Source organism: Aphis gossypii, unplaced genomic scaffold (genome assembly GCF_020184175.1).
Source record: "Aphis gossypii isolate Hap1 unplaced genomic scaffold, ASM2018417v2 Contig00458, whole genome shotgun sequence".
NCBI lineage: Eukaryota > Metazoa > Arthropoda > Insecta > Hemiptera > Aphididae > Aphis > Aphis gossypii.
In genome coordinates this window covers 166,619-193,390 of record NW_026083115.1, presented here as the reverse complement: position 1 = coordinate 193,390, position 26,772 = coordinate 166,619, and the positions used below count along the sequence as shown (strand labels likewise).

Below are 26,772 nucleotides of genomic sequence, written 5' to 3'. Positions count from 1 at the left end.
AAATTGTCAAGTATCTACGACTTATACTTTTTGAATAATAACAAATATTTAAAATCGTTTGCGGTAAATCGTTGTCGTTACGCTATTTCGTAAAAATTTAAAATTCAAACGCACATAAAATTTTTCCTATAATGATGTTATGAGTTTTCTCTATAGCTACTTGAAGGAGAACTTATAGAAAACTTAGTGTTATAATTTTAATCCTTAGTTATGAACACAAACAATTTTATGATTTTTCAACTTCAAAATTACTTGCAAATTTTCGCGTTTTCGACAGATTTCGTAAAAATTTGAACTAAAAACGCTTATAAAAAAAAATTGTGACTAACGATTTTTAATTTTTTTTAGCTACATTAAAAGCAACTCATAAGGAACCTTGTATTAAATTTTCAAAACTTTTTGGTCATCCAAAAATTTTTTATCGACACTTTAAAAAAAATTTCTCAAAAAAATCGAAAATTTCAGTGGTCTATAAATAACTCAAAAAAAGTCAAAATTTTTTGAAAATTTAACTATATACGGATACCACTGACATTAACATTTGGTGAAAATTTCAAGTATTTTCAGTGATTAGTTTTTGAATTACAACCATAAAAAAAATTTACTAGAATTAATAAACTATGTATTAAAAAATTTTAATATAGATATTTAATTAAAAATATGACATGTATGCAAAATATTAATTTTGAAAAAAGCTTGGCCCTTGTGGCATTAAAATAAGTTGTTTTCTTTAGATGTAATTGTGTTTAAAATAATTTTAACAAACTTTGTTCATTCAAAATGCATGTGCTTATTGTTTTTGTATGTAATCCTACAATGTTTTGTTACAAAAAAAAAAAAAAATAAATTGTTATAAAAAAAGAAGAAATTCTAATACATACACATTGAAAAATAGACTAATTTTGATAAAAATATACATTTTATTTATAATTTAAAAAATGAGTTGACTGTTTTGTTTTTTTAACTCTTCTGCATGTTATAAAGCAAGTAAATATTTGTGATTCAACCTGTATTAAAGTATATTATAAAATTAATCCAACACCATATCCTATTACATACATTTTATAAGTTTATTTTTTTGGTCTGTGTCTGAGAAGCTTCTTGGTGGGATGTCGTATCATTTTGTCGAAAACAGATTGAATGAGCGTAACCATTTCTATGGCTGTAGTTAAATCATCCGGATGCTGTCCTGTTAAAGATATTTTGAGTGAGCATTCAGCATGCTTCCATCTAAAAAAGTTAGGTTAGGTTAAATTAAATTTTATTATAAATATTTCACTTTGGTTATATATATATATATTATTATTATTATTATTATTATTACCTATCTTTCAGAGCAACATTAGCAATTTTAGCACATTTATAATGTGCTATAGTCCAGTAATCTACAGCCGTATTATCTACAGGTGTCTTAACCGTTAATGAACAATCATCCTTTTTTATATTCAAGGTGTTTTCTGCATTGGTTGGTATAGTTGGATCTGTTATTAAATCCAATATTTTGTCTGTATAACAGATAGCAGTGCTCTATAAAATAATAATTAAATTATATTTTTTTTACTTTTTCGTAGTTTTTTTTTTTTTTTTTTATGCTTATTCCGGGCCTTGAAGGTCCATCGCCGCTTCTACTACACCTCTCCACAATTCTCTATTCTTCGCCAGTTGTTCTTCTTCTCTAATCCCCAGGAGCTTGAGGTCTTCTTTAACCCGGTCTGTCCATCGCTGTCTTGGCATTCCTATCGGTCGTTTTTTATTTGGTTTCCACATTGTGACATCATATACTGTTTGGCCCTCCGCTCTCCATACATGCCCGGCCCAGCTTATTCGTCTGCTTTTAAGTATTCCCACTATGTTAGGCTCATTGAACATTGCCCTTAATTCTGCATTAGTTCTTCGTTCATATACATTTTCCTCGTTTCTTTTGGGTCCATAAATTCTTCGCAGTATTTTCCTTTCAAATAGTAGTAATCTTTTCTCGTCCGACTTTGTTGATGCCCATGCTCCACAAGCATACAATACTATAGGTCTAATGAGTACTTTATATAGTCTTATTTTTGTATTTTTGGAGATTTATCTTGATTTAAATATAGGTACGAGCGCAAAATAGCTCTTATTTCCTGCAGTTATTCTCCTTTTAATCTCATCATGGCTGTTTGCTTGTTGGTTAACATCTACTCCCAGGTATTTAAAGTTTGTTACCCTTTCGAAGGTAAATCCACCGACTACTAACGAATTTTGTACTTGTTCTCTACGTGATACTATTAAGTATTTCGTTTTTCCTTCATTAACTTGTAGTCCAATCTCTTTTCCCTTACTTATTAGTTTTTCTGCCGACCGTTTTAGGTCCTCTTCGGTTTCTCCCATAATTATTATGTCATCAGCATACGCAGCTAGTGTGATTTGGTGTCCTCCTCTAATTCTTAGGCCCGTGACATCATCATCAAGTACTTCTCTCACTACCGATTCTAGGGCTATGTTAAATAATGTGGGGGATATTGCATCTCCTTGTCTAAGACTTGTTTCAACTGAGAAATCTTCAGATATTTCTCCGTTGAACTTAACTATACACTTGGACTTTTGCACACATGTCTTTATCAATCTCACCAATTTTGTAGGGATTCCGAGTTGGGTCATTGCTTTCCATAATCTACCTCGATTTACGGAGTCATATGCCTGTTTGAAATCAACAAATAGTAGATGCACCTCTATGTCGAACTCGTGACTTTTCTCTACTATTTGTTTTATTGTATGATTTGATCCACTGTAGATTTCCCTGACGTAAAACCTACACCTACCTGATATTCCCCTATTATTTCCCTTGTGTATGGCTTGATACGGTTCAGTATGATGTTCGAAACTAATTTGTAACAAGTGTTTAGTAAGGATATTCCTCTGTAATTCTGGCAAACCATAGCGTCTCCTTTCTTGTAAACCGGGCATAGAACTGACACGTGCCATGTTACTGGTATTTCTTCTTGTTTCCATATATTATCTACTAGTCGTTTCAGTCGTGTCATTAGTTCTTTTCCTCCTTCTTTCAGTAGTTCTGCAACAATTGCGTCTTCCCCTGGTGATTTCCTATTTTTCAACATATTTACTGCCCTTTCTACTTCTTCTAACGTGGGTTCGTCTAATCTCTGTTCAACCGTGTTGAGGTTTTCTTCCACTTCTACTTGAGTAGGTTGGTTCAGCATTGTTTCAAACATGTTCCTGAACTCGTTTGCAGCCTTTTTTTATCCGTTATTAGTAATCCTTCTTCATCCTTTATAATTGTTGCTTTTGTCTTAAATCCATTCTTAATTTTATTCGCCTTTTCAAAAAAAAGTCTTACATTGTTTTTATAGCTGTTTTCTATTATTTCAAGTCTAGAATTTTCCCATGCTCTTTTCTTTTTTCTAAACAATTGTTTAGTTTCCCTTTGTCTAGCCGATAGTACTCTCTTATTTTCCTCACTTGGGTCTTTTAGCATTTTTATTCGGGCAATATCTCTTTCATTATTCGCTTTTTTACATTGTTCATCAAACCATTTTTTCCCCCTTTTTCTTTCTTCAAATCCTAGGACTTCTGTGGCCACCGTTTTCGTAGTATGTCATAAATTTATATAACTCACCTTTTTCGTCTTTTTCGATACCGGTTTCTTCTCCGGTTTTACAGCTAACCTTTTCGATGTACCTTTTTTTTGAGATGTTGTTGCAATATTATCCTATAATTAAAATAGACGATAAGCTGATGACGGTTTACAAAATCAATTTTTCATAAAATATTTAATAATTTTTTTTTAAAAAAAATGTCTTTTAATTAAAAAAATTATATATATTGTAATACAAAAAAAAAATTTTTTACTTACTTCGGACACTACAACCCACTCCTCGTCATCGCTTTTAAATGAGTATCAGGACATATTTTTTTTATTTAAAAAATTAAATTAATTTTATTAAAAAAGTCTAGATTGTAAAATCTGTTAAAGTATACTGAATATACTGTATCGATGAGTCTCTTATATATGTAACCACTTCTACTCCTCCTCCTCTTAAGTCTAAAATAATCAGTTCAGCTAAAACACAAACTAGAATAAAATTTGAAATTGACCTAGGTACGTCTTTTCATAATCGAAAAAATAGAATGCAATAACAAGTGTGATTTGTATCTAAAAGAATGTAATTGACTTCTACATTTCAATGTCAGATTTGAAAGGTTATATAAAATTTAGCAAGGTAAGATTAAAATTAAATAATTGGTCATAGTAAACATGAAATGGAAACTTATAGTCGAATTTCCTATTTACCATGAAACGTACGTTGATTTTGGAGACTACGCCCAAATAGTTTAATATAAAAGCGGTTGTGGTAGTATTAAGAATTAGACTTAGATTTATTATCATTAATTTTGAATATAAATAATAATGATTTTAATACAATTTAGAATTATAAATGGAATAAAAATAATAAATTATTTTAGAGTTATTTACTCATTTAAATGTTAATGTTTATGTTTACATTATTTGAATAGAAGTACGAAATATAAAAATGTCCGATGGATACAAAAGGACGCATGAAAGTGGTTTTAATAAAAGGAAAAAAAAAGAAAAACGTGATTTATCTATCAGTAAACAAATAGGGTCCATGTGTAAATTTATAACACCTCAAAATCATTCAAATGTAGGTACAAGTACAAACCAAATTAAAATGTTAAATAAAAATGAACTGATAAACATTATTACACCGGAATCTAAAATTGAAAATAAGTTATTATCGCCTATGAAAACTGAACCAAAGTTGACAACTTCTTTAAATGTAAATACAAGTGCTATAACTGAATCTATCACAGATAAAGTTAAATCAAATCCAACCAACTTAATACATTTAAAATTTAGTAATGATCCCGCACATTGGGTAGTTAACTCTGATCTAATTTCTTATTTTTCTGAAAATATTCCTATTCAAAATGTAGATGCAGATTTAACTGTATCTGCTAGACAATTTGGTACAAAAACAAGATATTTTAGAAAGGAATATTTTTCACGAGCATTAGGAAATGGTGAGTGTGTAAATCGAGAGTGGTTGATTTATTCACCATCTACTGGATCGGTGTATTGTTATGTTTGTAAAATTTTTCGTCATTTGCAAATAAGTGAGAAATCAACATTTGTGCATCAATTTGAAAGTGGTTTTGATGATTGGAAAAATATTAACGTAAAAATGGAAGCTCATGAACAATCCAAAGAACATTTTAATTCAATAAAAAAAATTGGTAGACCTTCAAAAATGTAAAAAATTAGATATTGAGTTAATAAATCAATTTAATAACGAAAAAATGTATTGGATTCAAGTTTTAAAACGAGTTATAGCAGTAATTAAATTTTTATCGTCTAGAGGATTAGCTTTTAGAGGAGATTCGGAAATATTTGGCTGTCCAAAAAATGGTAATTATTTAGGTTGCCTTGAACTTCTTTCTAATTTTGATCCTTTTCTTGAAGAGCACATAAAAAAGTTTGGAAATCCAGGTAAAGGAAAAGTGTCGTATATGTCATCTACAATATACAACGAGTTTATAAACATTCTAGCTACTACTCTAAATTTGAAAATTATTTCTGAAATAAAAGAAACAAAATATTTTGGTATAAGTATTGATTCGACACCTGATATAGCGCATATTGATCAATTAACGATTATTATTCGTTACACCACCATTGGTCGAGGAAAAGTCGTAGAGAGGTTTCTTGGTTTTGTTCCTATCGAACAGCATGATGGTAAATATCTTTTTGATGTATTAAATAAAATGCTCAACGATAACAATATTGGCATATCAAAATGCCGTTCTCAGTCTTATGATAACGCCAGTAATATGAGTGGAATATACTCAGGAGTTCAAGCTCGTTTTCGTGAAATAAATAAATTAGCAGAGTGGGTTCCTTGTGCCGCTCATAGTTTAAACTTAGTAGGATCTGTTACTGTTGAATGTTGTACTTAAGCCATAAAATTTTTTAGTGTGGTTCAATCAATTTACACGTTTTTATCAGCATCGCCTCAAAGATGGTCAATAATTTTAAAAAATATAAAAGAATCTGTTTTTGTAGTAAAAAGTCTATCTGAAACAAGATGGTCTGCTCGAAGTGATGCGACTTAAGCATTGTCACATAATTATGAAGAAATCCGTCAAACATTAATTGATATTTCATTATCAGAAACACAGCCTCCTACTGCTGTTAATGAAGCTAAGTCTCTTGTTAAAAAACTTAATCGTCTCGAAACTGTTCTCATGTCCATTATTTGGAATGACATTTTACAACAAGTTAATATTGTAAACAAATCGTTACAAACACCTGGTATTGAGATCTATACAGATCTTAACCTTTATAATAGTCTTCTATCATATTTTAAAAATATGAGAAGCGCCGAAGAATTTGATTTATTTGAAGAAAAAGCAAAAATAAAAGTTTCCGGTTTGTCGGATTATTCTGAATTAGAATCTAGAAAACGTAAATATAAAGTCTCAGTATATGATGGTAGTGCAATTGATGCTGTAGATCAAATGAGTGCTAGAGATAAATTCAAAATTCAAACATTTTATGTTATAATTGACAAATTGATTGTAGAAATGGAAAAACGAAAAAAAGCTTATTTAAGATTAGACGAAAGATTTAATTTTTTAACCAACGATAATTTGAAAGATGAAGAAATAAAAATAAAGGCAAATAATTTAGTTGAAGCCTATAAAACTGATTTGGAATCTGCATTTGTAAATGAATTTTTAATTTTTAAGAGTTTTCGAGAAAGTGGAATGTCTGTCAATGAAATGCTAATAAAACAAATAAATACTAAAATGGTAACAAGTTTCCCAAATGTAAATATTGCTTTCAGAATATATTTATCGATTTTTGGGACTTCGTGCGAAGGCGAAAGATCATTTTCAATTTTAAAGAGGGTAAAGAATTGGCAGCGATCGACTATTAGGCAAGATAAATTATCTTCATTATCAGTACTTGCAATTGAATACGAACTGCTCCAAGAAATCGATACCGAAAAAATAATTGAATCATTTATTGTATTTGTATTGTGTAATATAGATCAAGGATCATTCAACAACCATATGCCAAGTCATCCAATTTATGAGTTTTCCCCTACTGAGATTATAGAGACGAAGCTGATTCAATCTCAAACTAATCTAATATATTACAAATATAATAAAACAAATATTGATTTAATAACTATACAATTAGTTGATCAAGATCATAATCCGATAAACAATTTAGGTGAAAAATTAATAATTAATCTACATATTAAACGTTATGGTTCTTAATATGGGATTAAAGTTTAATATAAGCCCATTACAAAAGATAAATCTTGCTAGTCATATGACTAAATCGTTACCGGTAACATCGAATAAAGTAAAAAAAGCGGGCAAGTGGGTACCGCTCTGCTGTACATTAGGGGGTGGGGTGGACCTCGGACTAGGGTAGATTAAATTTGAATGCAATGATAAGTATCATTGTATACGAAAAACGATTCTGAACGGAGATGATTTGTCAGTCTATAATATATTATAATTAAATATTGTCATATATTTTATTTTGAAACAAATATTTTATTTTTCAATTAGGACGCATTTGCATTTGGCATGGTTAATCAACTATTCCAAAAACATTACATGTAGGTAGTTATTATAATTCACATAGATAATATCTATGATAATTCAAAATACCTAATATTATCATAGATATACCTGCTAAACCATATAATCACATATAATATTGTACACATCCAAGGTTTATAGATTATTATCTATAAACCTTGCACAGCTGAAGCTGCTGGTATAGATAATAAACTTTATCTATATCTGTGATATTTTATGTTTTGTTTACATTCCGTATGTTGACATTGTTGGTTGATTACGGTTTTTAAAATTTTATTTCTATTATGAATTAACCATGTATTAATTGTAATCGTTTTAAATTAATATGATTCGACGTCGTGTTGATTCCTTGTGTAACAATTACATATTAACATCAAGACGAGCCATTCTTAAAGATTTCATTATATAAGTTTAATAAGTACCTATCACATTAAATTACTTATATTTACTTATAATTATGTTTTTTGTTTATTGTTTAGATATTACTAATGGCTGAATTTTATCATCAAATATGCATATTATAGTGTAACCAAGCTCAGCTGATGTTATACTCAGTGTACTATAATACAAATTGTTATTAGTTTCTCAACTGGTAGACTTTAGTACAGTGGTATTCCAAATAAATTTGACCTGATTACTATGGACTATTTACAATATTAATAATTCAAATTAAACCATTAAATAAAAGATTTTTTTTTATATTTTATAAAAATAACAGTGGATTAATAAATTTCTTAAATTCTAAGTTCAATAGATACAGAATTGTGTAAGAATTTTGTATCACACAGCACATTGAGTAATGACAAATTGTTTATAAGATTCATAGTTCACAGTACATCAACGATATCAACTAATAAAAATGTTTGCACTGTTAAACCCAATGAAGGCAATTGAAAGATTCATATACTTTCAACCCTTAAATTGATTAAATATTTTGAATCTGTAAAAAATAACAAATTTAATGTAATAAATTAGTATTAACATATATAGTAAGTGGCTTTTTAAGTATTTACTTTTTACCTTTAATGTATTATAATATATTCAATAAATTGTTAGTATTCGAGTTGTATCATAGTTAAATGTACAATGTAAAATATGAAGTATTATGAATAAATAAATTTGTCACTGTATATTATAATTATATACTTCGCACAAAATTACAAAATAAAATGTCCTAAACAATTTAAATTATGTATGGAAAATAACATCTATTATACAGGCTAAAGTCATCTAAATACTTAACACTGGAAGATAGGCTTTGCTGTATAACTGATACTATATAAGTTATTAAAATATGTTATGATCCTAGGCGAATACATAATGAATGTTGATAATCTTAAGACCGCACAATTAAAATTGTAGTTTGTATTTGGAGGATTAAATACAAACATACATAGTATAAGGTATTAAGGTCAGAAGTGTGGATAATAATATATAGTTCGATATTATTTAAATAAAAATAAAATCTAGGTTTCTGCTTATGTTAAAAATAAAAATTATTATAAGGTTAGCACCCTCACACTTTTTATCCAGGCTTGGGACTGGCAACTCATACATAATATATTGTAAGTGAATAGTTGGCGGTTTATACGTTCCTTTTTGAATCCAATAACAGTCAGATTGTAATATTGTATACTTACAGGTTAAGTTTACAATTTATTTTTAGCTGTGTTATGTTTTGTTTTTTTCCAATTGGAAAATATTTTTACATTCTTTTTAGAATGATAACATATACATCTTTGCTGTTGTTTGGCCATCTTTTTTCTGCAACTATTGTGTCATTGGCGCAAACCCAATTGGAAGTTCCTTGTCTCAGGTATGCAATGTAATGGCCAGAACTCGTGTTTTCTCCCATATGTAATATTGCAGCTTGAGTTTTGTATTGTGCTCCAGCAATTTTCAAAATAGAGGTGGGTACGCTACTAAGTTTTAGATCTGTTATCTTGTTGGGAACAAATTGACCATTTACAAATGTTGGAATAAATAGTTTTAGTTGAATTACTATATACTCATTTGCCACTATTATCTGATGTTTATCTTCAGAACTTCCGATGTTATTACAATTATTGCATTTGTAATCATCTAATGTATTCCAAACATTTTAATTTGTTGAAAATAATGTTTGCAAAGTTTATGATCTGTGCTGTGGAATCTCAAAATGTAGAATCAAACTTGTAGGTGCATTGTTGGCCGTTGTATGTTTACAAGTATTGCAACGAATGGTATACAATTCTTGAAATCCAAATAAAGATTCAAATGTAGGTCTACTACGGTGCATAAGTGCTTCTAAAAATTCTATAAAATCTTGTTGCTGTTGCAGAGCATATAATATTGTCTCGTTGTCCAAATATTCTCTGATTGTTCGAGTATCACATGATCCACTATTACTTGTATATTCGTGTAGGCTATGTTGAAGTGTTGGTCCGAGTTGATTATTGCGAATTTCATTTACAAGAGATTGGCAATTAAAAAGAACCTGTATGACAGAATTAGCATAACATGATACACCATCAGTGTTAGTAAAGCCACAAAATGTACTAACATCAAGTTGTTATTTCAACTTTATTCTTAATACTTGATATTTTTATTGTTTTTGGATTTTTCGACACAGTTGCATTATCACTTATTGTTTCTAATAATGAATCTGCCCTTATGTTGCAATTTTCTGGAACTTTGAGAGTATTACTATTGACCTGAATAAATTGAATATCATTAATTATGATATTATAATCAACTATTTTGGTTGAATTAGTTTTAGTTTCTGGAACCAAAATAGTGTCACTATCAACCTGTATGAACTCAATATCGTCCAAGTTATTATTATTCAGGACCTTAGTTGATTTAATCGATTTTTAGATTTTTCCACAGGAAATCCATCGATTACAGGAACGTTTGGTTTAATAAAATTGTTTTTGACTTCTTCTTGTACAATTTGGTCATCAACAGTCTCAGAATATTTTTCTATTTCCTTGAAAGTATCTATGTCCATAACCAAAATAGGTCTGTGATCACTTATGAGGGACTCGTACACCAAAGCCGCAATGTCAACATTTGTAATGACATTGTCAATGGTTGTTCCGTGATCTGTAGTAATACCGACAACCAATATTTTGTAATTGAAATGTTTTAATATTTGAACTAGTTGTTTTGGCGGTTTGTTGAAGTTTATATTGAAATCACCAATAAAGATAACATTGTTTTTGGTGGAAGCTACCGTTTCAATGAAATCACAAAGCTTCTGTACAGGAAAATTTGGCGATGAATATATCCCAATATCGGTAATATTTTCAATGATAACTTCAATTGCTTCTAAGTGTGTCTTTTTCTTTTCATCTTGAAGCAATGTTGTGCTGCAGATTATTTCTTTATGATTAATGGATTCTCCGACAAAACAAATTGAACCACTTTTACCATTTGCATGTATACTGTCTATTCTACAGCATTCAGTATGGTTCTTAATGGTATATGTGTCAGATGATTTTGAACCAGTTTCTTGAAAGAACATTATTTTAGACTGTAAAAGAACGATATCCGCATTAATGTGAGCTTCATATTTTTTTAAAGATCTTATATTGTATGACATGCAGGAGAGTGGCATGTTGTGTGTCATAATTCTAGAAAAACTCGGAAAAAGAGCACAACTTGGTGTCCTGAGTCTGCACATCTCATGTTCAACTTTTGCAGAAGGTTTTGGTGGCTTTGCAGGAAAGTAATCTATACGCAAACCTTGAGCAGAAGTTGCTCGACTACATCCTACATATAACATATTGCACTTCAAGAGTTTTAGAGGTATATGAAATGCTAAAGATTGATATGTGGCACCTTGACTTTTGTGTACCGTCAATGACAAAGCTTCTACTAAGGGCAATTGCATTCTAGTTACTTTATGGTGCTCTGCATTACCGAGTTGAAATTCTAATTTTATGATTTCAATTGGTGTCCACTTGCACATATCATCTGTGTGTTCGCCTTCGGGTTTAAGTTTGTCTCTTATCTTCTGTCTGGTTAGTGACCCCACCTCTGGCTCATCAAACTTGATCCAAACCCTTTTTGTAACTTCTTTACCTCCTGCAGTCTGTCCTTTGTTTATTTGCATGAGTTCTCCGATTGCACCGTTCACTATGCCGTCTTCGGTTGAAATGTTAGCTATCACCATGTATTTAGCTGTTTCTTTTAAAACTAATCTTAAAGCTAAACCCATAGTCTTTTGTCGTGGCAGTTTCTTGGCAGATTCAATATCCGATCGTTTCGCAGACGTATCAATGGCTTCGGATATGAAACTAACTTGATTCATAGAGTAAAGCACTCTCTTGTTCATTTCATCGACTTCGTTATTAGTAGCCCAAAGATGCATTACTTGTGGTTGAAAAGTAATGTCTAGGTGGGTTATAAGATTTTGGAAATATTTTACATCAGCTTCCTCCAACTGTCCTCTGGCCAACTTTGTTAACATTATTGCAAATTGTTTGTGATCTTTTTGGCGCATTATTTCAGTCAACTCATAAAACTTGAATGTTTCCCAAATCGATAACATTTCTACAGCACTTGGAAAGTTAGACAATATTTCTTCAAAACTATCGTACAATGGTGTTGCTAATACCGGTGCTAATTGAAAGAAATCGCCAAACACTATTACATTTATGTCACCAAATGGTTTATTTATTCTTAATATAGACCTCAATCGTTGATCAATATATCCCAGTGTTTTTATGCCAACCATGGAAATTTCATCAATTATCAAAAGTTTTACATTGGCAAACTGACAACGTAGTGTATTTGAAATATCTGAACTTAACTTTGGTAATAATCCGGCAAATTGATTCAATGGTAGTTTGAATGCGGAATTAAATGTTAATCCTTTTATTCCATATGCAGCTTTACCTGTTGGTGCTGTCAGCAATACGGGAAGAAGTGACAGATCATCTATATCTGGTCTAAGATTTGCTATCCGAATTACAGATTGTGCTAATGCACGTATAAGCATTGACTTTCCAGCTCCCGCTGGTCCAGTGACAAATACCTTCATCGCAGGATGACCTTTTCCCCACAATTGACTTCTTATGACATTAGTTGTATGATATAAGAGTTGGCGTTGACCGTCGTTTAGACATCCGATTAGTCTTTAAACTGTTCATTGTCTATCAGGTGCACTATTATCTTACCATCATCTTTAGGTGAATCTACATCTGATGTATTGGTATTTTCAACATAATCTCCAACATCGTTTATTAGTACATCATCTGGTACCCAATCTTCATCGTCTACAAGCTGATTATTGTTACGGCCTTGTTCTCCTTCTATTTGAATTTCATTATCGTCTAAATGGGTTTCTTCTACTTTATTAAACTGTTGGTACAACTTTTTTATTTGATCAATGTTTGTTTCATACACTTGTTTACAGTTAATTTCTAACAAATCAGTTTTTTCATCGCGCCATGGTAAAAATAATATAATATTTTCTCTGTCAAAGTCTTGTTCATTTTTATCCACATTAAACCTAACATACCGTATGATTTTTCTGATTTTACGTTTATGTATATACTTGTTTGGTTTTCCGATTAGAGTGGAGTCAATCGGATAAGTGGTATCAGGTTCATTATCAGTGTCAGAATCAGAACTGTTGTTAGCCGTTTTTTTTTTACCGCGAACTTCATAATTGGAGCCAAGATTCTGCTAAAGTTACATCTTCAAGACTGTGTGGTCTACATGAATAGTATTCATTGAGACCGTCACAAAAAAATGTCGTCAGATTTTGGATCCATTTCTCCTCTAACTGCCATTGGTTTCAACATTCGAGTTCTTTTATCAGGATGGCTAGTGTTTATAAATATATACCCATTGAAGTATTGCATTGCTTCATACCTAAGCAAGTGTACACTGCTTCCTGTGCAGAGATTTCTTGACTCCCTGAAAAAGTTGACGCTATTTTTTTCAGTTGTTCTTTAACCGATAAATCAGTAGAAGACTTAAGATTTTCGACAATGTCTCTCATTAGTTTTGATATTCCGCGTTGGCTTTTTCCAATATACTCGATTACATATCTAACACAAGAATAACGTCCAATATGAACTGTATATCCATGTTAGATTGCCATAACGGAAATAATTTTTCATTGAATCCAGAAACCATTCGTTGTTTTATGGTACGTTTTAGAAAAACTGTTGGCCGTCTGATAACAGTTCGAATAATGGATTTATATTCATTAACATCTTTAATTGACAATTTTTGTAAAATGTCTTCTAATGTTGGATGTGAAGATGAATCACTGTCCTTGAAGTCCCTGAGGTATTGCAGAAGTTTTTCATATTGTAGTGTACGAATTTTTCTTGTGATCGGATTACTTATGTCTTCTGTTAGCGGAGTCAATATACAGGTTTCATTCATTGGCGGATATGGTATGTTTAAGCGTCACTTTTTCATTTGTTTTTCTTTGTCAGTTCTGTAACAAGTGTGTGTATGGCTATGAGTATTTTTATGCAAATACTCATGGGCCGGACTGCCATCGTCTACCATACACGTAATGTATTTGTTGATAAGTGTTACACATGCACCAAAAGTTTCTGGTTTGGCTGGTCGAAAACAGGTACATTGTCTAACCACAATAGCATGTGTACATGTGGACTGCCCCTATGTTGATATTCGACACGATAAAAGAAATGTTTCACACTGTGTTCTTTGAAAATAACATTTTTGGACTTGATCAATTTAAAAAGTGCTCTAAACCTATGATCAAAATAAGTAGCACAAACAACTGGGTCTTGTCGAATTAAATCTGATTTTTGTGCATAAGTTAGGACAGTATCATCAGACAACGTTTTGGAGTAACGCAGTTTATACAAAATCTTTAACAGATCAGTCCAAGTTGATTCACTAGGGCTAAATATTAAGAATAATGTCGGTTGACCTTCTTGACGCACCATGGCAAAAACATTTTTTCTCATCGCTGCAAGATATGAAGGTGAATTTTGTACGTTGTGTAACATTCGGTATCCTTGATCGTTATCGATCATTTTGTTTAGAACAGCTGGATTTGCTACGTCATTCGCAGTTGTGTTTCCTTTTTTGTTTTTTCGTAAAACAATTTACACATTGCTTGCAATGAGTTACTAATACTTTGCATTTAAAAAACAAGTTAGATGAGTCCGATGCAAACCTTCGATCTACGTTCAGCAGTTCAGACCTTACTACTTTTGAGTAATTTTTTAAAGGTGATTTATTTGTACGTGGATGACCACCAAATAAATCAGGAAAAGCTTTTTCCTCTGCATGGTCATCAATAAGAATAGATAACGGTTTCATGCCTTCGCCTGGTGCTAAAGAAACAAAATCACAGTTTTCAATCATCGTGTCCATTGATCCCGGATTGATTGGTTCAATATTTGTGTCTTCATCATCTGTTTCTTCACTTTCGTGATCCGAGCTGTTTTATAAACTTTTTGTTGTTTCTGACACATGCGCCAGCCAATCTTTGTCTATTACAGCATCTTTATATAGAGGTTTTTTAATCAAATCATTCAATGCTGATACTACTAATGATGGTCCGACATTTTGATAAAGATAATGCTGTTTAAAGCACGATTTTCTTTTTAATTTTACCTTCATCATCTTAACTGCAGCTAAATTTTCGGCACGCCTTGGCAAAATAGATGTAGTCTTAGTCAGATCTATTGGAACATTGATAACGTTACCTTTAATTTTTAGCTGTCCATCACTGCGAAGACATTGAATATTTTCATAAACAGTAATCTAAGGGAAACCATTTGCTTTTCTATTTGATTTAATTGCGTAACTGAAGACGGAACACTGTTTAACTCATAACCATTTCTTATGTACAACGGAGGAACTTTGGATTTTTTTATATGTGGAAGACAACTGGAACATATCGTCACAGTATTCTTGGCATCACTTGGAATTGACATTCCCAATCGACTGAAGATATCAGAGTTGCATTTATTGACACTGGATGGGAAACGTAATCTATGACACGAATAACATTTTTACATTTTTCTGATAAACCTTGAGACCTTTTCAAAATATATTCAGATATCAAAACATCTTCCTTCTGCATAGTTTCATTTGCTTTTTGCCGTTCTCGTTTTTTATAAGATATTGAATTTGGTGTTTTCTTTTTAGTACCCGGGTAGCAATTACTGTGCTATGATTGTGTCAAATCATCAATAAATCAATTGTGTGGAACACGGTGTATTTACTGTCTCTGCACTGTGTTTTAAGCCATTTTGAATACCAAATTTTTACATGGGTAGCACCGTGCACTCAAAGTGCAATTGTCAGTTCAAACACCGTGTCATGGTACAGTATTTTAACGGAGTTTTTATTGGGTATTGACCCATCGTACAACCGTGTAACAGTCTGTTCAAGCACTGTGCAACTGTGTTAATATTTCACCGTGTACTTATTGGGCATTTGACGGTTAAAACACCATACACTGATTGTACTGTATGTGTGTAGGTCTGGTTCAACACCGTGCAACAGTGTATTAATTAACTATAGCTATACGCCCCGGGCTCGTATTTAGAAATTATGAGCCCCGGGCGCACTTACGAAATTCTGCCCTTCTTTTTGGTAGCATGGAGGAGGATGTCTAGTGTTAAAAATAAAAATTATAAATACTTATATAAAATTATAAAACATTACTATTGTATTTTAATAAAGTAACCAATTCACTATTTAGTTACCTAACGTGAATAAATCTCCACCAAATCACAATATACATAATATAAGAAAAACTATTTTGCATAAATTATAAAAAAAAGTTCATGAAAATTATAATTATAATTATATAATATATATATATATATATAGCCATGCGCGTTTGTTGTCTCCGTTTTATACCTGTTATTACCAACGTACGACAGTAAATTTCTGTTCACTATATAGTTTCAATAGTGTGCTGTTTGTTTTTAAATTAGAGAAAATTGCCTATCATCAAAATTTTTGATATTTTCATTTGAATGTATAATAGATACAAGTATGTGAAATATCACAAATTAAAAATACCCATATCTCACTTGAAAATGAAAATATTTAATAAACACCTTCACTTGAGCACATAGAATGTTCTTACCTAGAGGTTTGATTATAGGTAAATTTACTCTAATATTAAAACTAACAGCACACTATTATAATCTAATTATAGATGATAAGTATTAAAATATGACATAAATAACATTGTATTATTTATTTTAACAATACATAATAACATTATTTCTTTTACATTTAATATTAAATAAAAAAATTAATCTTCTCACAATAGTAGGAACTGAATACAAATATAAAATTGAAAAATAAAACTGTTCATATACTTGACATAATAGTTGTAACAAAAACATTTAAAGAAATTATAATTTTTTTGTTCCTCCCTTATTACCACTGCAGTTATAAAGAGGCGCATGTCTTATGTAGTTGTCAGCAACAGAATGAAATTTAGTTTCATCTTCAGGACTTCGGCGAAAACTTGACAAGGAATCTAATAAAATTATGATATAAATCTTATAATTTATTCTTATAAATGATAGTAATGTTACCATAAATAACTGAGAATATCTGGAGACCAATAAATTTTTCTTTTGTTTTCCCCTTATAGCTAAATTTTGATAGCAATTCCTTTTCAAAACAACAGTCAATTGTTTTCTTAATCGCAGTGTTAAATGACATCCCACCAACTTTCATCAGCAAATAGAACTTCTGAAATGGCATCAATAAAACCAGTAGAAAAAAAAACAATTATTTAGATTCTATATCTGAATTATACATAATAATATATACCTATACTATTATGGATGATCTATGACTAAATATATATATGCAGTACAAAATTACAAATACCAGCTACTATACAAATGCACAATGACTAATTGTGACTAACACAGTGACTAATTTACAATACATTGTATCCATGTGATGTAGTATATTAATATAATAGTACAACTTATATACTATAAAGTTTTAGTGATTTGACAATTATGTAATACACAATTTTAAGATTATAAACTGTCAATATCCATAAGTCTTATGTTAATATATATATTTTATTATAATTTTATTTTATTGACTATTAAATATAATTTAAAAGTTTTTTGAATCGAAGAAATAATTTTTGTTTTATATCTGCAATATTAATATTTAAATAATAATTATCAATTACCAGTTCTTCTTTATATTTATTTGCTTCTTCGTTACCATCAGATAATAGTGTCTCTACAGTTTTCAGCTCATCCATTGTTTTTACTGGTAAGATACCAATGAAAGCCGGAGGAATATTTGGCAGTGGGACAGCCATGGCTCTAATTCGTGAATCTGCTTTCATAATACTTACTATTTTTTTGTCCATATTTTCCACTGCTTTGCAAAGTTTGGTGTTTGAATTGTTTAGCATCATTATTTGAACCATAAATTGTTTATCTTTAGATTTAAACTATGATTTCATATCTGAAATACTTTTACAGCAACAACCTACAAGATATGAAATAAAAGTTTTGTTTAATGTTAAATGATTGACAATAACCATATACATTTACAAATTACAGCATGATAAATATTTTATTATAAAATTGTTCTGATAAAATAAAGCTCGGTTTTGAATTTAAATAATGTTTTACTTATATTTGATATTGTTTAATTAAGGTTTGTATGCAAAAATAGAGTTTAAAGAATGTTACTTAGTTATATTTGATTTAGGTAATATACTTAACCAACTTTGTAAAAATAATAACATATACCTACTTAATATGAACTATTCAGAAATAAAGTTTTCTCTAACTTACTTGTGTCAGTGGTATTTTCTGTGTTTATTGAAGATTCAACTGCAGATGTGTTGGAAGGCTCATTACACGTATACAGAGGTGTAGAATCAAGATTTGTATATTTCATGTTAGCATCATCATTATCATCATTATTTATTAATGCTGAAAAATCTTCAGCACTACTACTTTCCTTTAAAAAATCTGAAATAATGTCTTTTTCGTGATTTGTTTTAGCATCTTTCAACCCATCATTACAAATAGCTGAACAAAATAAGATTGATAATCAATACACGATTGAAAGTATATTTGAAAAAATAATGTATAGAGGGTTAATTACACAAGGTTGACACATAAACTGACTTAATACCTGATAAAATTGATTGAGATGCCACATCTATGAATTCATTAATTTGAATTGAATTTGATTCTAAAGATCTATAATCTTTTGGCTCTAGATAATTTGCTGCAACATAGTTATAACAATTAATTTTAGTATAATATAAAATAAATAGTGTATTGATTTACTTGTATTTTGGTTTAAATCAGATTGAGTAACAGCAACTATTGGTGGATTCGGTAATGAGTATTCAATACCTTCATCAGTTTCTTCTGTATCTGTTATAGAACATATTTGTTTGGGTTTTTTAACTAGACTCTCAGGTGAATACAATATTTTTGGCATTCTTTTTCTTGTTGAAACTGTTATATTTGAACTAATTAGTTCTTCATCGCATGTTTCGCAGTCTGAACAAGCCTTTGCTACATTTCTTGCTTGGATTTCATTACCTTTATTTGAAGAAATATTTGTGAATTAGGTAATATAACAGATGGAAAGTTATAAATATATATATATATATATATATATATTATATATAAATATATACATTTTTTATCAGATTATAAATTTAATATTATTATTTGAAAGATTCTCTATGTAAGCATTTTCATAATACGTTTTAGTAAAATTATTTTTTCAAGTGGTCTTACATAAAAATATTATGTTTACAAATTAAGTAATAATTAATTTAATAAATTATAAACAAAAGAAACACATTTAAATGATGACTTGCGTATTTAGTACATATGTAACTATAGAGAGAATTTTATGAGAGCTGATATTTGTATAGTTTGAATAGTAAAATTATAATTATTATAGGTAATTACATAATATAATATTTTTGATAGTTATGAAACCATGGTTAAACTAGCACTAACCAAATGGTCCTGCAGTTCTTGAAGCTTCATAATATGACCCATCACATTGATTAGGTTCAATGCATATGGTTATCATTTTGGCAATTTGGGATCCACTAAAAAATGTCCTTGCAGCAGATGTATCTGATACCTTTTTGGAATCAGATTTCATGTTTGGAAACCAACAAGTACTTTGATTAATTTTTGAATAATTTTCAACAAACCACACAAATGGTACATGCTGTACTTCATTTGTGTTTAAAAATGTAACAACTAGCCACGACCTGAGAAATTTGAAAATTCAAATGAAAGAATGCATTTAAAATTTATAATAATTAAAATTATAATCAAACATTTTTATAAATTATGTTAGGTACTTAAATTATTAAACTAATAAAAAGTTATAAGGTAGGTAAATGTAAAAAAAAAGTTATATTATTTCATTGGCAGTGTAACTGTGGAATAACAATTGATGTTAATTCGTTGAGAGGTAAACACATATATTTTTTTTTTAAACATTCAAAATCCCAAGACTGAAGTGGTCCAAGTTTCGAGGCGGATTGAATTCCTAATAGTTTTGATGAACATGGAGTGGTGAAGAAATCTAACAATTTAGTAAATCGTCTTCCAATAACCAACATCATGTCTTTATTAATTTTTGAAGTCGCAATATTCTCTATTACTATTATATCACCGTTTTCCAATTCAAAACAATTATTAGCGTCATTAAGTTTAACTGTAAAATGTTTATGCTTCCATCCTGAATACTGTGGATCACAAGCTTCTTGCAGTAGTGGTCTATTTTTATTTTTACATGAAACTTTTATTGGGTAGTCAAATTTAGATTCATTTAATTGTCTGTGTTCCCGTAATAATTTATATTCAGTATATCTTCTAGCCAACTGTTGAAGGGGTTTTACACCATTTTTAATTTTTTTTTTCAATGGCTGCATGAAACTTTCAAACGGAAAGGCAGAATAACAATTTAAGGGTCCAAACTCTTTCACATCATCAGCTATATGTAGAGTTATGTGAATATTGTGTGACATGAATGTTTTTCCATAAATTGGTCCAAATGTTAAAACAAAATGTGTAAGTAGTTCCTTAGCAAACATAATATATGCATCTGAAATATTATCTGTAGAGAGAATTCTTATAGCGACGCATAATTCCATAAAATGGTGATAGGTTTTTTTACTGAGAAAATCCTTAAAAACTACCATACCCGTATAGAGGAGACATTGTCTCAACTCTGTAGCCTTCCGCCGGGATACATCGTGAAGAGGATGCTTTCGACTATTTTCATTTAGATTTCTTTGGAATTCTTGAGGAATATATTGAGATAAATTTGTCAATTTTTTATCAATTGCTGAAATTAAATTTTTCGGAAGATTTTGATTGTGTTGTTTTATTCCACCAGTCCAGAACATTAATAATTTTTTGGTGACACCAATGAGAATACAATGCATGTAATCAAATGGCACAGAAGAAATTACATCAAATTTAGGTATATCTAACAAAATTGTTTTACCACAATGAAAATCTGAATCAGAATATAATCTAAATTCATCATGAGTTCTAAGTGGTGCATTAATTTGAGGAAAATAAATACGATTATTCCCAAAAGAACCAATAGTATGACAACGAATACATGATTTTTTTCCAGTGTGTCCCTTAAAATTTAATGCAAACGATTTTGCTGGGGCATCACATATAAGAGCTTTTAGATGAAGTTTTACATGAATATTATTATACATCACACCATCATTAATCAGCACACAAATTTCATTTACAAAATTACTTAAAAATTCGTTACTGTCTTCTGGTTTTGGTTTACCATAATATGAACCAATAATGAAAACACTAGAGTCAGAGATATTTGAAAAATACCCTAAAATAGGCCATAATTGACTAGGAGGATTTTTTGTGATGGGTAATCCGTCTATTCCAACCATTAGCATGAGTATTGAAGGAAGCGAAGTACCAGATTTTATCAAATGTTCAATTTGATCAAAGATTCCAAAATGATAGTAACTACCCCCTTTGATTTCTTTAATAATAGTTTTGGTGGGGGTTTTTAATAATGTTCGAGAATCTATGGGTAATTCCTTAAATTGTGGATGCTTTGATAAATTTTTGAGCAGATCGTCTAAAGCCATGTGAGTAATATTATTTCGAATGGCCCATTTAGCAATAGTTAAATTAACCCCATCATCAATTTCTGGATTAAATGTTTTTCATCATAAGAACTAGAGCTAGAACTTAGTTCACAACAATCTTCATCATCATTAGTTAAAGTTACTTCTTCCTGTGTGTGTACTATTGCAGGTGATGAACAACGTTCATACATTTCTGAATTTGATGGAAATGCAATATGAGGAAGTGAGTTTTGATGAAAATCATTATTATACTCATTACTAGAACTAGATGATGAATACATTGAAGCAGTAAGAACTGTAGCAGCTCGTTTTCTTCTACGATACCGAGTAGATTTGCTTAAGTTAACCTTAAACCTATAAAGAACACAACCAAAACTTTATATTGTTAACACGTGTTACCTGTTATTTTTTGTATTCATGGATATACTTTTGGCATTGAATTATAAAATTAATAAAATTTTTTTTATTTTAAAGCAAGACAAAATTATGGTACTTATACATATTATTTTAATCCAAATTTAGTATATAATATATGTCATTTCTAAAAAAATTACCTAATTAAAATATGATAACATGTTATTAAAATAAATTAAATGTAATATAGTACCATCCTGACTATATATGTATATTGTATAATATATATGTAGGTATATACACATATATTATTATGATTACTTTTAACTAAACATAATCACTATTCGCAAGACAGTCTATAGATTTATACATAGGTACCTACCTATATAAAAATAATTAAAACTGAATGTTACATGTTGTAGGTACTATAAAAGATTTTATAAGTAAAAAAATTAATTTGAATTAGGAACCTATATTTACTTAATTAATAAATGAAACCTTTATTCAATCATTCCACACCTTTTACAATTTATAAGACCCAATATTATTTTAATAAATTAAGTTATATAAATTGGTTCTTTTAAATTAAATTAAATTAAATGTGTATATTATATAGCAAATAGGTATATATTTTTTAGTTACTTTTCATAATTACCTAAGTATATCTATATTACATATTTTAATTTTCAAGTTTGTATAATTATACCAAATCTATAATACCATGGCTAAATATTATAATAGTGCAGTGTTTACCATGTGCATAACTACATAAGACATATTAATAACACATATCACTAGTAATATACAATATTATATATCTGAGAAGTGAGAAGTATGATTAAGGTAGAGATATAATAATATTACTATTAAGACGATTGTAAAAATTAAATAAAATACTACTATATTATATAGTTATAATAATATAAGATAATATAGATAGGTATGTATATAATATATAATGTGTAGACTGCTGTTTATATATAAAATATATATGTGCTATATAATATATGTATCACCTATATAACAGACTGTATTATTTACATTTATTGTACTTACATTTTTAAATGTTGAATATTTATTATATATATAGTATATATATACTGTCCTTAGAATTCAATATTCATACATATTATGAACAATGCGATTTATTGAATACATATAAGTCATAAACTTTAGAATCTTACTATATAAAACGTGAATATAATATAAAACGTTATAATTTTTAATAATTAGGATTTAAGATAAACACTTACAAATACAGCTAGGTTAACAAAGAAAATAACGCGCTAAATAGTGAAAACTGAAAAGCGGAATGCCAATACAGAATGATAATAATTATTATACTCGCTATATTATCAATCTAAATCTAAAACACGTGGTTTAAATAATTTGCCCATTATCATAATATTATATAAGTTCACCGTGTGTGCTTTGCACAGACACACGTTATTCAACCAGAAACATAAACAACTACCTATATATAATATATTATATATATAAGTCTATATATAGACTTATAAATATATTTATAAATATATGTTATTTAATATTTTACATTTTGGCACAGTGGGGACACAGTGCTTGAAACAATTTTCACACGGTTATTTCACCGTGCGTACCTTGCACGGATACACGTTATTCAACCAAAAACACATATATACCTATTATATATAAATATATAATAATATGTTTCACGGTTTCATCTCTTGTATATAGCACACTGCAGAGAACACCGTACTTGAAATAATTTTCTCACAGTTATTACACAGTGTTTTTTTACATTTACACACGCAATTTAACCCAAGAATATATTAACACTTTTATTGATTGATAATTTATTGAAGCTGCACAGTGCTCACACCGTGTATGAACGGTCTTATAAGCACCGTGTAAATATACAGACGTTGCACCTTCAAATTGCTACTCGGGTAGATACATTTTGAATTTGATATGTTTTTTTGAAAACTGGATTTTCCATTCGTTTCAATCTGTTCTTCATACTGGCAACCTTGTTTGCATTTTTTATAACTGGATCTTGCAATCGTTTCAACATGCTCTTACGACTGGCGATCTGGTTGGCTTTTTTAACATCCGGATCTTGCAATCGTTTCAACATGCTCTTACGACTGGCGATCTGGTTGGCATTTTTAACATCCGGATCTTGCAGTCGTTTCAACATGCTCTTACGACTGGCGATCTGGTTGGCTTTTTTAACATCCGGATCTTGCAGTCGTTTCAACATGCTCTTACGACTGGCGATCTGGTTTGCTTTTTTAACATCCGGATCTTGCAGTCGTTTCAACATGCTCTTACGACTGGCGATCTGGTTAGCTTTTTTAAAATCGGGATCTTGCAGTCGTTTCAACATGCTCTTACGACTGGCGACCTGATTAGCTTTCTTTAAAACTGGGTCTTTCAATCGTTTTATTGTACTTTTTGAATTTAACAATTTTCTTTGATTTGTAGCAACAATATCATCAGACGCACGGCTTAATTGTTTTCTCAATTTATCCTTTTCAAGTTCTTGCAAATGAAGAACAATGTTTTCGGGTGATATTTTTATTGCTTCTTTTTTATTTTGTGTACGTTTACTCGGACGTCCCATTTTATGAAAAAAAAATATATATATATATTAGACAAAAAATAAATAAATAAAAATAAACTTACAGCTAAAAAAAACCTTAATACTAAAAGTTTAAAAAAAAAAAACAACAACAACTGCTACCTCTGTCAACCAAAAAAAAAAAAAAAATACAAAATTAGCTGATAATTAGAGTATATAATATTATAAAATAATTAATTTGAAAATTACCTTAACACAAGTCACAATCACAGAAATCCAGTAAATGAATCAAGAAAAAAATGATCTAAAACAAAATTATGAATGTTACCAAAAAGAAATATATAATAAAAACACCTGAATTTTAGTAGCACCGCTATTATAATATGATAGAGTGTAAGGACACAACCTTAACATATTTGACATTTACAATTAATATACAAATACATACTAATTCCTAATTTATTCATTTTCCTTTATTAAATAAAGTAGTTATTTTTTTAAGAGGATGCTATCCATACATTTGTTGTCTCCGTCTTACACACGCCCGATATACCAAAATTTCGTTCACTAGTTTCAACAGTGGGCTGTTAATTTGATATTGGAGTAAATTGACCAATTATACAATTTTTATATAATAACATTATCTGTGTTTAAGCGTTGGCTTCTATTCTATAGTTTAATTCTCAAGCGGGATATGAACATTTTTAATTTGTGATATTTCACTGCATACTTGCTCATAGTATGCTTGAAAAAATTGAAAAATCGCCAAAAGCACAGATAATGTTCTTACCTAAAAGTTTGATAATAGGTCAATTTAATCTAATATCAAAACTAACAGCACACTATTGAAACTAGTGAACGAAATTTTGCTATATCGGGTGTGTGTAAGACGGAGACAACAAATGCATGGGTAGCGTCCTCTTAATAAATAATAAATATATCTAATATTTTAAAAATTAAGTACAATTAAAATATTAAATACTATCTCCTACTCATAATGTCTAATAAGTATTATATTTTCAATAATCAAATGCTAAATATTTTATGGAATCCAAAAAAATTAAAGAGCTTTATTTATATTTAACTATTATAGGTATTTATTATTGTTTAACACGAAAATCATAATATATGAGTACTTTTTAATTGGTAATCAGTCAAAAAGTCTATGGAAAAAAGTCCGAACACATGTTTAGTGTCGGACAAACAAAAAGTCCGAAAATACAAATTATTCTATTAAATTTTCATTTATAATTGTATAATTTATTATCCATTTTAATCAATTTTAATAGGTATTTTAATATACATGTATTTATCTAGAATCTATATATATATAATGTTTGTTCTTTTATATAATAATCGTGGTAATATTGATTATTGTTTGTAGGTACATAATATAATTTTATGGTACCTAGCTAACATGTAGACATACAGCCACATATCATAGCGATAGATATATCTTAGAATTTAGATCATATACGATCTAAGAGATATTAATATAATATAATATATAGGTAATTAACTATAGTAGATTTCCGTTTTATTTTTTTTAGTTATACGAAATAATAAGAATAAGAAAATAGAAAAAAAAATATTAGTTATAAAGAATATTTTGTATTTTCCGAGTTTTTGTTAGAAACTAAATAATGTGCTAAGAATTTTTGTCCGACTATAAAACCTGAATCCGGACTTTTTGTCAAACTTTTTTTAAAATGGACTTTCTTCAGCGATTAATTTTAGTTAATTGCTGTATTCATAAAATGTACAATGTAAATACACACTACACAACTTGATAAACGAAAAAAATTATTCTCATACATGAGGAAATTCTTGACATAGGTACTAATATAATATATATATATATAATATATATATACGAATCCGATGATTGCAAAAACGTCATGAGTCAATTATTTAAAGCTTTTGGATAATTGATAAAAATTGTAGAATATAAATATTTTTGAAAAATAAATTAATTTAAGAAAAAGTACTTATTAAAATATATCATACACCTACTAATAATACTACACCTATAAAGTCGGTTTTTTCACTCAAAAACACATGATATGACTATTATAGTAGGTATATACGTTTTTACTAATATCTCAAT

The 26,772-nt window shown here is 29.3% G+C and overlaps 3 protein-coding genes across 3 annotated transcripts; 1 reads left to right on the top strand and 2 right to left on the bottom strand.

Moving 5' to 3' along the window:
• Window positions 1-1,070: 1,070 nt before the first annotated feature.
• LOC126554272 (uncharacterized) lies at window positions 1,071-3,206 on the bottom strand. Its single transcript, XM_050209361.1, has 5 exons — window positions 2,796-3,206; window positions 2,231-2,673; window positions 1,630-2,026; window positions 1,325-1,527; window positions 1,071-1,230 (listed from the first exon to the last, which is right to left on the bottom strand). The coding sequence occupies exons 1-5, from the start codon at window positions 3,204-3,206 to the stop codon at window positions 1,071-1,073; spliced, it is 1,614 nt and encodes a 537-aa protein (XP_050065318.1).
• A 1,551-nt stretch (window positions 3,207-4,757) lies between these two features.
• LOC126554271 (zinc finger MYM-type protein 1-like) lies at window positions 4,758-7,653 on the top strand. Its single transcript, XM_050209360.1, has 6 exons — window positions 4,758-5,037; window positions 5,330-5,503; window positions 5,648-5,962; window positions 6,020-6,112; window positions 6,185-6,843; window positions 7,600-7,653. Exons 1-6 carry the CDS (start codon window positions 4,758-4,760, stop codon window positions 7,651-7,653), a joined length of 1,575 nt encoding a protein of 524 aa, XP_050065317.1.
• Window positions 7,654-24,014: 16,361 nt separating this feature from the next.
• Window positions 24,015-24,707, bottom strand: LOC126554270 (uncharacterized). Its single transcript, XM_050209359.1, has one exon. It carries the CDS (start codon window positions 24,705-24,707, stop codon window positions 24,015-24,017), a length of 693 nt encoding a protein of 230 aa, XP_050065316.1.
• Between the last annotated feature and the right edge of the window lie 2,065 nt (window positions 24,708-26,772).